Source organism: Megalops cyprinoides, chromosome 2, assembly GCF_013368585.1.
Source record: "Megalops cyprinoides isolate fMegCyp1 chromosome 2, fMegCyp1.pri, whole genome shotgun sequence".
Lineage (NCBI taxonomy): Eukaryota > Metazoa > Chordata > Actinopteri > Elopiformes > Megalopidae > Megalops > Megalops cyprinoides.
Genome location: NC_050584.1, coordinates 29,305,234 through 29,320,300, shown reverse-complemented (window position 1 = coordinate 29,320,300; position 15,067 = coordinate 29,305,234). Strand labels below are relative to the sequence as shown.

The 15,067-nt window shown below is 50.6% G+C and overlaps 1 protein-coding gene across 1 annotated transcript; it reads right to left on the bottom strand.

Moving 5' to 3' along the window:
- Positions 1–343: 343 nt before the first annotated feature.
- On the bottom strand, positions 344–14,247 carry eef1db (eukaryotic translation elongation factor 1 delta b (guanine nucleotide exchange protein)). The gene is made up of 11 exons (XM_036518548.1): positions 14,184–14,247; positions 11,961–13,225; positions 11,505–11,654; positions 10,756–10,873; positions 8,220–8,291; positions 5,115–5,180; positions 3,866–3,950; positions 3,359–3,477; positions 2,718–2,918; positions 990–1,184; positions 344–475 (listed from the first exon to the last, which is right to left on the bottom strand). The coding sequence occupies exons 1-11, from the start codon at positions 14,202–14,204 to the stop codon at positions 437–439; spliced, it is 2,331 nt and encodes a 776-aa protein (XP_036374441.1). The 5' UTR covers positions 14,205–14,247; the 3' UTR covers positions 344–436.
- Between the last annotated feature and the right edge of the window lie 820 nt (positions 14,248–15,067).

The following is a 15,067-nucleotide window of genomic DNA, read 5'->3' as shown; positions in this document are numbered from 1 at the left end:
TTTTCCATCTTTAGAAGTTTGACAGTGACTGAAGTATTAGCCATTGAAACAGTAGTGGCCCTCACTGACCTCATTGCACTAACCATGTTGTACCACTAGAGGGCAAGAAAAACCCAGGCAAAGCAACTGCACCATGTAAACAGCCTTCTCATTCTTGGTTCTCTCAATCATGTGGTGAAGGTGCTCCAGGTAACTTCTGCTCTTGACAACAGATCTCTGGTCAATGCTGACACCACCAATGCTACCTTCATCCATTCAGTGTGACATTTACGTGCTGATCCAGGATCAGATGCGAAGAGCATATAAATTAGCTACCGTGGTGGAGAATGACACAGAGACGGTGTGCGCTCTCAGAGCTTTTATTGATAACCGTTTGTCACATCAGCATCAGCAGCAGCAGTCAAGGCAGGGTCAGGGCGGAGCCAGGGCGGGGCATTCAGATCTTGTTGAAAGCAGCCACGTCCACACTCTGGACCTGAAAGAAGGGAGACCAGTGGAGCATGAGGAAAGAGCACAGCCCAGCACAGCACCATCAGCCTCGTCCTCCTCCTCCTCCTCCTCATCATCATCATCGTCATCAGCATCGCCAACAGTGACCAGTACCATCTGTCTAAAACTGGTCTGATGTGTGTTTGTAGTCTAGGGTTACTTTGAGTCACCTTCTTTACCTTAGCGGACAACACGAAGGTAAGGATTTGAATGAATTTGGATTTGAATCCATCAAACAATATGGGCATATTTCAAACTTAATTCTTAATATATGATGATTGTTATTTCTTAATATTAGATGGATTAATTTGTAAATTTCATTATTCATGCAGTTATGAACACTAGCATATTCAAAAGACATTTCCCATTAATCAATACCCACAGCCCTAATTTATACCAAGCAGCCTACATGCCATCTATTCCATCCACTGAAGGAGTCAATCCCCACAGCCCCTTAACAGCAGTTCCCCCCTGCAGCCAGCGTGTGGCGCTGTACTCACGTAGTCCTCGAACTTGGTGATCTCCTCCTCCAGCATGTCTGTGCCCACCTTGTCATCCTCCACCACGCACTGGATCTGCAGCTTCTTAATGCCGTAGCCCACGGGAACCAGCTTAGAGGAGCCCCAGAGCAGCCCGTCGGCCTGCACTGAGCGCACACACTCCTCCAGCTTCACCATGTCTGTCTCATCGTCCCACTGAGAGAGAGAGCAGGGTTACTATAGAACTGCACCTCTCACCGTCCCACTGAGACACACAGAGCAGGGTTACTATAGAACTGCACCTCTCACCGTCCCACTGAGAGACAGAGAGCAGGGTTACTATAGAACTGCACCTCTCACCGTCCCACTGAGAGACAGAGAGCAGGGTTACTATAGAACTGCACCTCTCACTGTCCCACTGAGACACACAGAGCAGGGTTACTATAGAACTGCACCTCTCACCGTCCCACTGAGAGACAGAGAGCAGGGTTACTATAGAACTGCACCCCTCACTGTCCCACTGAGAGAGAGCAGGGTTACTATAGAACTGCACCTCTCACCGTCCCACTGAGAGACAGAGAGCAGGGTTACTATAGAACTGCACCTCTCACTGTCCCACTGAGACACAGAGAGCAGGGTTACTATAGAACTGCACCTCTCACTGTCCCACTGAGAGACAGAGAGCAGGGTTACTATAGAACTGCACCTCTCACCGTCCCACTGAGAGACAGAGAGCAGGGTTACTATAGAACTGCACCTCTCACCGTCCCACTGAGAGACAGAGAGCAGGGTTACTATAGAACTGCACCTCTCACCGTCCCACTGAGACACAGAGAGCAGGGTTACTATAGAACTGCACCTCTCACTGTCCCACTGAGACACAGAGAGCAGGGTTACTATAGAACTGCACCTCTCACTGTCCCACTGAGACACAGAGAGCAGGGTTACTATAGAACTGCACCTCTCACTGTCCCACTGAGAGACAGAGAGCAGGGTTACTATAGAACTGCACCTCTCACCGTCCCACTGAGAGACAGAGAGCAGGGTTACTATAGAACTGCACCTCTCACCGTCCCACTGAGACACAGAGAGCAGGGTTACTATAGAACTGCACCTCTCACCGTCCCACTGAGAGACAGAGAGCAGGGTTACTATAGAACTGCACCTCTCACCGTCCCGCTGAGACACAGAGAGCAGGGTTACTATAGAACTGCACCTCTCACCGTCCCACTGAGAGAGAGCAGGGTTACTATAGAACTGCACCTCTCACCGTCCCACTGAGAGAGAGCAGGGTTACTATAGAACTGCACCTCTCACTGTCCCACTGAGAGAGAGAGGGGTTACTATAGAACTGCACCCCTCACTGTCCCACTGAGACACAGAGAGCAGGGTTACTATAGAACTGCACCTCTCACTGTCCCACTGAGACACAGAGAGCAGGGTTACTATAGAACTGCACCTCTCACCGTCCCACTGAGAGAGAGCAGGGTTACTATAGAACTGCACCTCTCACTGTCCCACTGAGAGACAAAGCTCAGATCCCAACCACCACAGAATTTGAGTACAGGTATAGTGCGTGTTTGTGTGTGTGTGAGTTTCTAAGAACAGAATTAGTCAGTGCATATGTGGGAGTACAGGTTTAGTGTGCGTGTGTATACGAGTACAGGGTTGGTGTCTCTGTATGTGTGTAAGCACAGGGTTTGCGTGTGTGCGCGCGAGTGCGCTGGTGCGAGAGATCACAGGGTGTACCGGTTTGACGTCCAGCAGGATGGAGGACTTGGCGATGAGTGCAGGTTTCTTGGCCTTCTTCTCAGTGTACTCCTTCACTCTCTGCTCACGGATTCTCTCTGCCTCCTCATCCTCGTCCTCATCGCTGCCGAACAGGTCGAGGTCGTCATCGTCGTCCTCCTCCACCGGGGCGCGGACCTTTGGCTGCACCACAGGAGCAGCCTGGGGGGGTGGGGGTGGGGGGGAACACGCACATCAACCATCACTCACACACACTGTCCCTGTGGGAATGGTCTCCAGCACAACGCAGCACCAGCGCCAGGTGGTAGCCCAGTAGTTAAGTGGCTGTTCAGCGTTTTCAGCCAAATTTGCCAAATTGTCCAAGTGTGGGAGTGTGAGCTGTGGGATCGTAGAGCATTCTGCCTCCACCTGAATTTAAAATTTGCATCGACTTAATCATTTTGTGAAGTGAGGCTGTGGGGTAGACTTTACCTCAGTGGCTCTTGCTGTGAAAAGCCAGTTTCCTCAGTATGCAAGAACCTATTGGGATGCGCCACAGCAGGCAAGAACCAATGAGGACATGCCACAGCAGATGGGAGCCACGGATGCTTGAGAGCCAGGATGCCTGACAGACTGTGAGAGCCAATGAGGAAGCTGCTTACCTTGGCACAAGGTGCTGCTGCTGCAGCTGGAGCTGGAGCTGGTGCTGCCGCTGGCCTCTTCTCCAGAACTGCCACTCTGGACTCAAGCTTGGACAGGGCTGATCGCAGGTCCTCCACCACTGAGAGAGAGAGGACACGGGAAAGGGAACAGCTCTGAAACATGGCTCTTTACTCATGCTCATGTCACTACCTGTCCTCTGTAGGTATGGCCCTGCTGCTCCACACACATACACACATACACACATACACACACACACACACACATATACACACATATACACACATACACACACATATACACACATACACACACACACACACACACACACACACACACGCGCTCACGCTCTCTCACACACCCTTGCAGACACACCCTCTCACACATATTTGTTCACACCCCCATCTTGCACTTTCCTCTCCTTCTGGCACACCCTTTCAGCAGGTTTTACTCATTCTTTCTCTCGCTCTCTCACACACACACACACACACACACACACACACACACACCTTTGTGCAGGTTCTGGTTCTCCAGCTCCAGACTCTTCATCCGGGTGATCAGCTCGCCCTGGTCCCCCGCGCCGCACACTGCACCCTGTGAGGCATACACACACACACAAGGGTTAAAGGTCAAAGTTCAGCCAGCAGCAGGGACTGCGGTCTCCCACAGAGCGGGGGGGGGGCGTGCCGTCAAGCGCACAGCCGATGACCTCACACAGAGCAACATGCTGCCCTGGCAACCAGACAAAACACCCTGCAGGCTCTTCAGTGACCTCCCACATTACAGTGTCAAACTCAGCTCCCAGTGTGCAGGCTGACCCGCTCCAGCCAACCAACTGTGCCAGCCGATTGGTTAATCAGTTGTACACTTTTCATGAAGTTAAAACATGAGGTGCCATTTATTAAGAAAAAAACGAATAAAGAGACCTACTGAGTGAGGATTGAGACAATTAACCAAGAGCCGAGGCCGGATAAAAAACAACTAAACAAAGAACAGCGGGCACACGCGTCAGCGGGACCTGAGTTTGACACACAATTCATTCCTCGAATCAAGTGAGCGACAATCAACTCTGTCACGCTCAGAAACGTGAAACATTTCACCAGATGCACTGGTCCACCCGCCCTCCCCCGATCCCCCCACAGCAGCAGCAACACAAACACAAGCACCAACACAAGCACCATCGATCAGGGGTAAACAAGGAGACAAAGCAACAACCCTGGAATCGCTAAGAGAGAGGAGCCATCCCTCGCTTAGCGAAGCGCATGTACTCCATCACATGTTCACGCGCACGGGCGCTGCAGACTGAGACGAAAAACCACCGCAGATGTGAACCCCGTCACTGCAGGCGGCAGAGGACCAGAGGGAACACTTAGAACGGGACTGATGGAGTCTGTCCCCAAGGACCTGACCCTGGATCAGCCTGAGCATTTGGATATAATGTTTCAGGCTTGGAATTTGCGTGGTACCAACTGTTCCTGGATCAGACGCTGGGGACAGAGGGTGCTGAGAGGGTGAGGAGGGATAGCAGGCGGAGCCAAATTTACAGGCAGACAGACGCAGCACCAGAGGGAAGGGGGTGGGACTGTGGGCAGGGCTACAAGCGTAGCGATAGTGACATCTCCATGGGAGGGGGTGACACACAGGTTTAATCAGACAGCAATGTGCAGTTTGTGATTGCGTGATTGGTTGACTGTGGATTAATGACACAGTGCATGCACCATTGGGGGGGGGGGGGGGGTATTCGTCTCAGCCACTTACGGACTGGCCTCGCCGATTCTGAGGGGTGCGGGAACGCCCTTTTCCAGGCTGTAGTGTCGTCTTCATCTGGAGGGGGGGAGGGGGTGTACAGGCAGGATGGGGTGGGAGGTGAGGGGGTGAAGGAAGGAAGGAGAGCTCCGTGAAGAGTCAAAGATGCAGAAACAAAAGGTCAGGGAAAGACAGAAGGATTCTTTTCATTGATCTGATGGGAGGTAGGGTGGGAGGGGCCTCAACACATCACTTCCCGGCTTTGCTCTTTCGCAGACAAGAGTCATTGGGTTAAAAAGGGCAGACCCCGCCCACCCCAGGACTGAGATGCACAGGCGTGAGAGGATGATGTATGCATGACCCACAGGAGCATGAAACACGCACACGCACGCGCACACGCACGCGCGCACACACACACACACACACACACACACACACACACACACACACACCATATCTCCTTGTCCAGTGTCGTCTCCACCTGCTGACCAACACCTCCCCTTGCCCCTCCCCTCCCACGATCACAAGCAGATCTGAGCCAATAGCAAAACCAACTGCGCAACACAACTACAGCACGTGCCTCAGAGAAGCGTGGAGGTAAGTCAGCTTCAGAGCATAGTTCGCGCACACATGCACGCACACACACGCACGCACAGACACACACAGGCACGCACACAGACACGCACGCACACACAGGCACACACACGCACGCACACGCACGCACAGACACACACAGGCACGCACACAGACACGCATGCACACACACGCACAGGCACACACACGCACGTACACACACGCACGCACACACACGCACGCACACACACGCACGCACACACACGCACGCACACACGCACACACACGCACGCACGCACGCACGCACACGCACGCACAGACACACAGGCACAGGCACACACGCACACGCGCACACGTGCACAGGCACACACTCATGGGAAGGCACACACAAGTCACACACTGCCAGGTGCCACTGGTGTGTAAGTAAGAAAAAGAGGTGGAGGAAGTGGCTTTGTTTAGAACACACCGCATACAGGAACAAAGGTGTTAGGCTCTATGCGTGGGACTAGATATTCCAAAGCAGCCTTTCCATAAGCAAGGGGATAAGGTATGTTAAGACATGTTCCTCAGAAAAATAATAAAATCAACATAATGACACCATGAATAAAGAATTCATATATAATATACACATATTTATGTAATAATGGCTAACAGGCAGGGAAGCAAATATTACAAGTAATCCATGACCACTGAGGGTAACCCGCACCACAATTTATTCTGTAACAACTAACACCAGCAAAGAGAGAGCACCACTTTGGGGGTCTGATAGGGACAAAAAGGCAGTCTGTGATTTGCTGAAATTGCCCAGAGCACGTTCCCTTTTCCACAGTCAGCTCAGGAGGCCCCACGAGCAGCTGGGGTCAAAGGTCTTTTTCTTTTTTAAATCATTACCATATGACCTGAGTTACAAATACAGAGAAACGGAGCTACAGAGGGGGGACAGAGGGAGCGGGGCCTTTATACATCTGTCTGTAACACACCGCCTGCTGTGTGAGTGGGCAAGGGTTCAAGCTACTGACCAAGAAAGCTACGTTACCACGGGCACAAGAGAAGAGGAATTACCTGTAGCCAAACATGTGGCTTTAGCACTTTAAGCCTTACTCACATTAAAAAGGTATACTCCGATCAATAATACTTCAGCGGCAGGATGCCTAAAAGATCAACATGTTTTGCATATTGAAAAGAAGCTTAAAAGAGTCAAAACCCTCACAGAAAAAAGCTGAGCTTAAATAAGAGTGAAACTGATTTCTTATCTCTTCTCAACTTAACCTGTACACCTGTGGTAATCTTTAAAAGTCAGGTATTGCTCTGATCCCAGTCCTTATAAGCCATTCCAAAATGATATTACTTTTAACCCTCATCTTTGTGACAGCAGATGTTTTCTGAAAGTCCATTCTAAAATGATATGAATTACATAAACAGGAAACAGCATGGGGTTGGAGTCAGCTGTGAACTCATGCCTGGGCAATGTGCCTATGACGACATAATCACGCTCCAATGAAAACGCTGCACACACACATTCACGCCCCTGAAGTGCATACTATCCAATCCCCTGCACAGACGAGAAAGGATGACACAGCACCAGAGGGTCAAAGATGCCATTTTTGAAACCGCTCCTTCTTGCTTGAGGTCATTAACATCTCTCTCTCTGAACAGGACATGAGACAACAGGTGAGTTGGCTCAGCTGTTCTACTGCACCGGAGAGCTGGACCTAAGCCATGAGGTTTTTAGAATTTGCTGTTCTTTACCTGCCAGCAAACAAACTTCTCCCCAATACTTAAATCCAGAATTCAACACAAAAACCACAGCCACAAAAATCACACATTGCAGACCACCACCGCTTGTTTGATTGACTGTAGCTCCGCCTCTAGTGGAAACGCTTGGTGATTTCAGGCAGAATTCTGAAGATCAGAACGCCAGACTCAGACCAAACCCAATCACTGGGCAATTCCCGAAGGGGTGATTTCCGAACTCATCGAGGAGAGAGGTGAAGAAGCGAGACATGACTGGGGACCCCGAAAGTTCAGAGATGAGGGTGTGGATGACAATTAGCAGAGTTTCCCTGTCTAATTAACACCTGAAACAGCATCACTGCTGTCATTACCGTCAGCATTATCAAAATTATTACCATCATTAATATCACAATTTTCACGTCTCGTTTCTGTATCATTACTATTATTACTGATGCATATTAGACATGCACTGATTTTAGTGACTAGAGCTATGCTGAGTTCTTTCTACATTTCCTCTGACCTGCTCCTCAAAGGTCATTTCCTCTCCCCTACCCTCAACTGGCTCTGGTTAGAAAAAGCATCCCATGTGCGTGCGCGCACACGTGTGTAAACCTATACAAGGAAACTCTGCCAATGAGAAATGGAGAGCGTCGTTGGGGGGAGGGGCACAATGGAATGGAAGAAAAGGAAGTGATGGTGGGGTGGGGGCTGTGCATCGTGAGGAGGGATGACGGATGAATGAAAGGAGGAGGTGGGGGGTAGATGGAGGGATGGAGAGAGGCCAGCTGGGTGAGAGAGAGCAGTACTCACTCCGGCTAGAGATTTCTGGATATTCTCACGGGCTCTGGCAATGTCTTGCAGTATGGTATTAGCTCCAGTCTCCTGCAGGGGTACAGGGGGGCAGAGAGAGGCAGGTCAAACGCAGACGCACGCACACGCAGACTAATGCGAGCCAGCAGGCGCAGACGGTCACACGCACATGCGCACGCTCTCAGGGACAGAGCCGCGTCCAGGTCGAACACAGACACAATCTCACACTCGCACACAATCAAGGTGGGGCTCAAGGAAGCAAGAGAAAAGGGACAATTCAGGCACTCCCATGCTGCAGTTCCGACTGCGCACAAAGACACATACCTGCGTGCTACAGGCACGGCTGCGCAGGAGGAAACATGCACACTGCAGCTCTGACTGCGCACAAAGACACATACCTGCGTGCTACAGGCACGGCTGCACAGGAGGAAACATGCACACTGCAGCTCTGACTGCGCACACAGACACACAGCTGCGCAGGAAGGGGCACATGCAGCAGCACAGAGAAAGGGAAGCTGCCACACCTGCATTTCGGGATGCTCACTGCAAAGCCTACTGCACACAGACATTCAGTCACTGCAGTAACTGTTCAGACGCGCGTACACATCCATGTAATGTACGGATGTACACACACACACAGCAACCGCAGCTAATGGAGTAATGAGGTCGCAGTTCGAAGCAGCAGCTCCAATTGGGCAAGCAGCACCAAGACGCTCCAGCAGGCCGTGACATCACAACCCCTCCCCTGAACACAGATCCCCGAGCTGTGCGGTTCCACCCACCGCCTCAATGATCACACACAGTACACACATCCTACAGTGCGATGCCACTCCACACTGCAAATGGACCCTCACATACGCACGCACGCACGCACACATACACCACACACGCGCAAATACACACACACTTTTTTTGACAGGGGGGCCATCTGTGAATAACCATTCTGGGTGACAGCATGGGGGGTTGCATTTTGGTCAACGGGGGCAATTCCACAGGGCCCTCAAAATAAACTCTGTAACAAGACACAAATGGCACTCTGCCCTCTCCCTCCCCTGACCTGAGCCAGGGTCACGTTCAAACACCCAAAAGCACCCAGAGTGACTTCATCAGACAATGAAGCCCAAGCACAGTGCTTGGTTGGACACATGCCTTCACCCCCATAAAACACCTGAAATTGCATAAATCTCTGATGTAAACTAGTCCATGTGACTCCAAGGCCAGATAAATCAAATACCCATTTCCTACTTTTCTACAGGCTAAGAATCCAGCATTGTGAAAAATGGCTGATTGGTTTTGCCTTGATGCAGGCATTAAATCCTGACGTGGCCGAATGCATCACTTGTGACAGACCCAGGGAGACTGGCTAACTCTTACAGTATTTGTCTCAGCTGCAATCAGCTCCAACATGCAGATGGTTAAACCCTTCTCATCAGGAGCCTGTCCAAGCCTCCTGGGCTGGTGGGGGGGAGTGTAGCCGATCCTGACACGCCTGCATCCTGCCAGCACAACACTCCCTCAGCGTCACCCAGACACAAACGCAACAGTACAGAACAAACCTTAACTTTTCACAATTAACAAATGACACAGAAACATTCGGTTACTGCTAAGAGCTTGATCCTGGGCCACAGCTGGACACACCCACCCCCATAATCCAGAAACACCCCAATTACTCAGGAACACTCTCAGCACCCCACCCAGAGACACCCTCATTACCCCACCCAAGGGATACCCCGATTACCCTGGGACACCCTTATCACCCAAGATCTCACCCCCCAGCCTACCATCACCCCAGGTCTCACCCTCATCATCCAGCCCCACGCACAGCAATACTCCCACTCTAAAAGGCCTCCAATACCCCCTCCTTCGTTCCACATACTTTACAATGCAATAGAATACGATACAACTTCACTTTCATTTGTTATAGCATTAAACTGACCAAATGCCATTACCCAATCAAGGTTTAGCAACACCCTACAGCTCACAGAACAGACATTTATAAGGAATAAGGGTTTAAAAGCTCTTGGATTCTCTTGCTCCCACTAGGTTCTAGAAGAGTCAGAATCTGCGGAATTCCAAAATGTTGCGACCAAGCTTCTACCGCCTGTGAGATCCTTTGATTCAGCATGCTCCCTTCATCAACACACTCACAGAACATGCACACAGCTGGCTACAACAGGAGACTCTCCCACCCAAGACACCACCACTTGCTGTGCCACTGCTGTGTTACTTCCAAACTATGCAGCCTGCCACGGCACGTTCGGCTGTGACCGTACAGGCAATCTGCACAGTTTAGCGAGAGAGAGCTTCATTTCACGTTTCTTATTTTAAATATTTATATTTTTTAAATATATATATATATTTTGATTATTGTTTTCCTGTTTAACCACCTGACACGCACAAACTATCCAGTACCCACCACTGCCTATTGGCAGTAAAAACTCTAAGTACACCAGCTTCTTTGTTGTTTGAAACTGGACACAAACCGAAGAGGCAGGAGCTCTGTACAGATGCCCCTCAGTCCAGCAGGGGGCAGTACCTGCGGCGTGTGTGTGGGGCCGTTCATCCTCTCATAGAAGTGCCTCTCCGCTTCATCGTAGCGGAACTTGTCGAACCAGATTTTCTCCTGGGCCAGGTACTCCACTCCACTCATGGTTCTACAGGGAAATGAGACAGAAAAGCGTTCATGAAGCTCTGAAATGTAATTTTATATATATACATGAACTCCTATAAGTGTGCTGTACAATTACATAAATGCAATAAACAGCATCAGCAGGGACTGCTGGCAATTTTCCCCATTTATAATAACTATAATAGCACTTAATAATAATAATAATAATAATAAATTTTATTTTTATGGCCATTCTCACACACTATAAACAGCTGAAATGTGTTAAATTCATCACTGATTCATGACATTCATTAGGCACTCAACATGATGTTTCCTATAAAAACAATGACTGATACACCAAAATAATAAGGATGCACCAAAATAACCATAATTAAAACGATAATAACAATAAAACCAACATGCATTAAAACAATAAAATTAGACTGACATGACCCTATATTACAAATCATCACCATGCCAACTTAATAGGCTCCCAGGGTTTCCGTCTGACTGCACCACTGATTCAGTTGAGTTACTTCATGCCTCTTCTATGTCTGAGCAACCACCTTCTGGAACAACTGGCTTTAATCTCAAATTAAATTAAAAAAAATCTATATATATCTGCTGTGAGGACGATGACGTGGCCGATTTAACCGTAAGCTACACTGATCCTGCACCTGTCCGCACAGATCCTGGCACGCTGCAGACGGCCGAGCGACACTGCCCTGCGCTTTCCGATGACACAGCAAGCAGCCACCAAGAGACTGTCACAGCTGCTGCATGTCAAAGAGGCGGGGCTCTCCGCTTTCAGACCAATCACGTCTACGCTGCACCGCAACGCATGGGCACTACGCCCCTAAAGGCAGTATCCGTGTTAGCCGGAGGAGGGGCTCTCCTTCTCCAAGCAGGGGGAAGCCCTGTACTTTGCGCTGTTTTGCTGTACACACACACGAGGATTGCATCACACACCATCCCAAGACCAACACCAAAGGGGCCCACCTTTAGGGCTCTGAAAAACCGAGAGTAAAGAGAAAAATCAAAGAGAAAAAGAAAATGAAATTTCTGAAGAAAATGATGGAAAAAAAGTTAAAAATGAAGGGATTTTTTGAGTGGTCTTCTGTGATGAGTCATACTCAGGGCAAGGGCTGCTGGGAGCGGCCAGGTCCCCCTCGGTGGGCCCCACGGAGGGGCTGAGATCCACCCCGGCCGCTGCCTCCATCTCGTGGAAGTGCCGCTCCGCGGCCTCGAAGCGCGGCCCGTCCAGCCACGCCCGCTCGCTGTCCGGGTGCAGGAAGCAGCGGAGCTCGGCCTGCCCTCCGTCTTCTGCGGGACGGGCCCGGTCCCCCGTGGCAGGGGGTGGGGGGGAGAGGGCGTCGGCTGCGGCTTCGGGGGCCCCGTTCTCGCTGTCTGTAGAGTGGCCCTCGTTCTCCCCGGGGGTGGGCGTGGGGACGGGTGTGGCTGCAGTTGTGGGCGCGACCGTCGGTGTAGCTGTGGCAGCAGGCGTGGGCGTGGTAGTGGGAGTGACTGCGGGTGTGGCTGTGGCAGCAGGCGCAGGCGTGGACGCAGAGGGGAGTAGCTGGCTGCAGAGGTTTTGGTAATAGGCCGCCTCAGCCCGGTCGAAAAGAGGCTTCTCCACCCACACCCATCTGAGTAGCTCGCAGGGGAAGCCTGGAAGGCCGTTGATGGACCGCCGCTGCGGTGTTAGCGGGCAGGGGGTGGCCGGCGTGGGGGTGAGGGAGAGGTACCCCTCGTCAGGGGTTCTATGCGCCGCAGGGGGGCTACGGCTCGGAGGAAGGGCGAGGGAGCTGGGGGCGGCGGCGGTCGCCGGGGGCAACGAGGCCTTCTCCATGAAGCGCCGCTCAGCGGCCTCAAAGGCCGACCTGTTCACCCACACCGACTCTACAACATGGTGACACGCCACCCAGTCTCCATGACGACAGTCTGCCACCGGGGGCGCCTCAGGCTGGGCGGGACGCTCCTCTGGGGTGGGGGACAGCGGCGCCGCAGTCCCGTCCACCGAGCTAGCCAGCCACCTCTGATACGCGCTCTCAGCCTGCTCGTAGACGCTGCGGTGGAACCACACGGACTCAGCCTGCAGGCCCAGCAGGGCCTGGCTCGGCCCCCGCGCAGGCTGGCCCTCCTTGCCGGCGGACTGGCTCTCCGAACGAGAGGGGCGCTTCCGACGCCTCTGCCGCTTCCCGCCGCGCTCGCCGTCCCCGTTAAGGCTGCCACTCTCCGGGGAGGAGGAGGCTGCAGCCCCGTTGCCCTCGCCCGAGTCAGCTCTCGCCCTCCCCTCCAGAGCCACGTCAGTGGTGCAGTCCAGCTGACCGAGCCTGTGAGGGTGATCCTGTCCGGGCTGATCCAAAGCATAACACAGGGGGTCCCTCTGAGGCTCCATCTTGTGTCCAGCGCAGCACAGAGAAGGAAAGAAGAGTGACAGGAACAGTCTGGAGGGTTAGCAAAATGTGGAGGGATGGGAATGTAGGCGGGATAATGGGTGATACAGAGCGGGGTTGATCCAGTAACCTGTTACATCTACTGAAACAGAGTCTTCTACAATCTCCCTCCGAAAGCCAGACCCAACTTTGGCACACTTCGCAAAACCACATTCGCCCTAAACAGGGATTTAAATCTCATTGTAAAGCTGCCCTGATTGTTAAACGGCAGAGAGATTACAGGAGAGGCAACCAAAGAGGAAGTAAAAAGTTGCGCAATTTTTCCCCCTCCACTTGTGGAAAAGAGGAAGCTGACGTATAAAAGCTGAAAACGGATCAATCCCACGCTGCATTTACAAGCATGCAAGGAAGAAATGAGATGAAAAGCACACTTCCAGAGTGCAAGCAGACCGGTGGAAATGACGGTGATGACGAGGATGGAACGAACTTCACAGTGACATCATAATCTCTCTTTCATGAGAGAAGCTGCCAGCTTCACCGTCACCATCAAACTCCAGTTTACTGCAAAGGAACCACAGGCCCCTCAAGAGGAGATCTGAAACTCAGAGCCTGTTCCAGCAGCGCTAAAGCCATGATGGAGGCAACCGCATGCATAGCAACGTGAACAGAGCAGGCCAAAAATCCAAATAATGGGGGAAAAAAAATGAACAGGCCTTGAAGGGATCCAAAGTCAGTGCAGGGGAAGGCTGACGAGCATGTTCATATGTACATACCTTGTAATACATATGCAACGCAGAAACAAATGCATAAAAACAGGCCTAACCAAAAACATTCAGGGTATGAGCCATTCTAGGGACAAATGAGATTCTGGGGACTGCAGCAGAAAGAGATGGGCACCGTGTCCAGACAGCTACACAGCACGACACGAACAGCAATGGGATTTACACCGGAAACACTCACTGCATGTGTATTCATGTTCATGAGGTGAAAGATCTGTGCATCTGAGTCACAGAGCACTGGTGTACTGCAAACAGAAAAACACAATCTTCTTGTTGTGACCGGTCAAACAGACAGAAGAATCAAACTCAAGATTAATGTTCTGGAAGGCACTTACATTTACATTTATTTATTTAGCAGACGCTTTTATCCAAAGTGAGTTACAGAAGTGCATACAGCAAGCACTTCTCCTACTGCAAGTGAAACTTTCTCACCCCACTAGCTAACCTGTCTCAAACACAATTTGACTTACTTAAAACCATTGCGTCTAAGAAATCACTTAAAAATCCTTGTTTTAAGATTCTCAGAGTTGTTAAAAAATTACTGTAACATTACATTTAGCATAGGTCTGTAGCACCTCATGTGTGAGACTCAACTGCTCAGGAATAATCACCTCCATCTGTTTTTCTTTTAAGTCACTAGAAGCCATAAACAGACAAAACTCTACTGTAATAGTGACATCAGTGAGTCCCGCGGTTATCTGTAATCACAACACTGTATAGGATCTGTTAAAATATCATGCTGTAAACCGTGTATTTGACACCGAACAGAGTGTTTCAGTCTGCAGTGCTCCAAGTGTGATTCAGGTGGACAAATATTTGCCAGTACCTGTCTGAAAAAGACGTTAATGCATCCAACAAAGACCTATGGGGAAATCGGAACCACTTCTCATGATCCTGTTTCCTAATTATAAGATACATATGCTAGACGTCTGTAGAAGTTACCTGTGTAACGAACAATCTATGTTACAAAGTAATATAACACTGAGTTCATTTAATGTAATTATTTTTCTACAGTAGGTAAAAAATTTACAAGTGTGGACTGACAAGCAGCTATTTGTTTCTTAC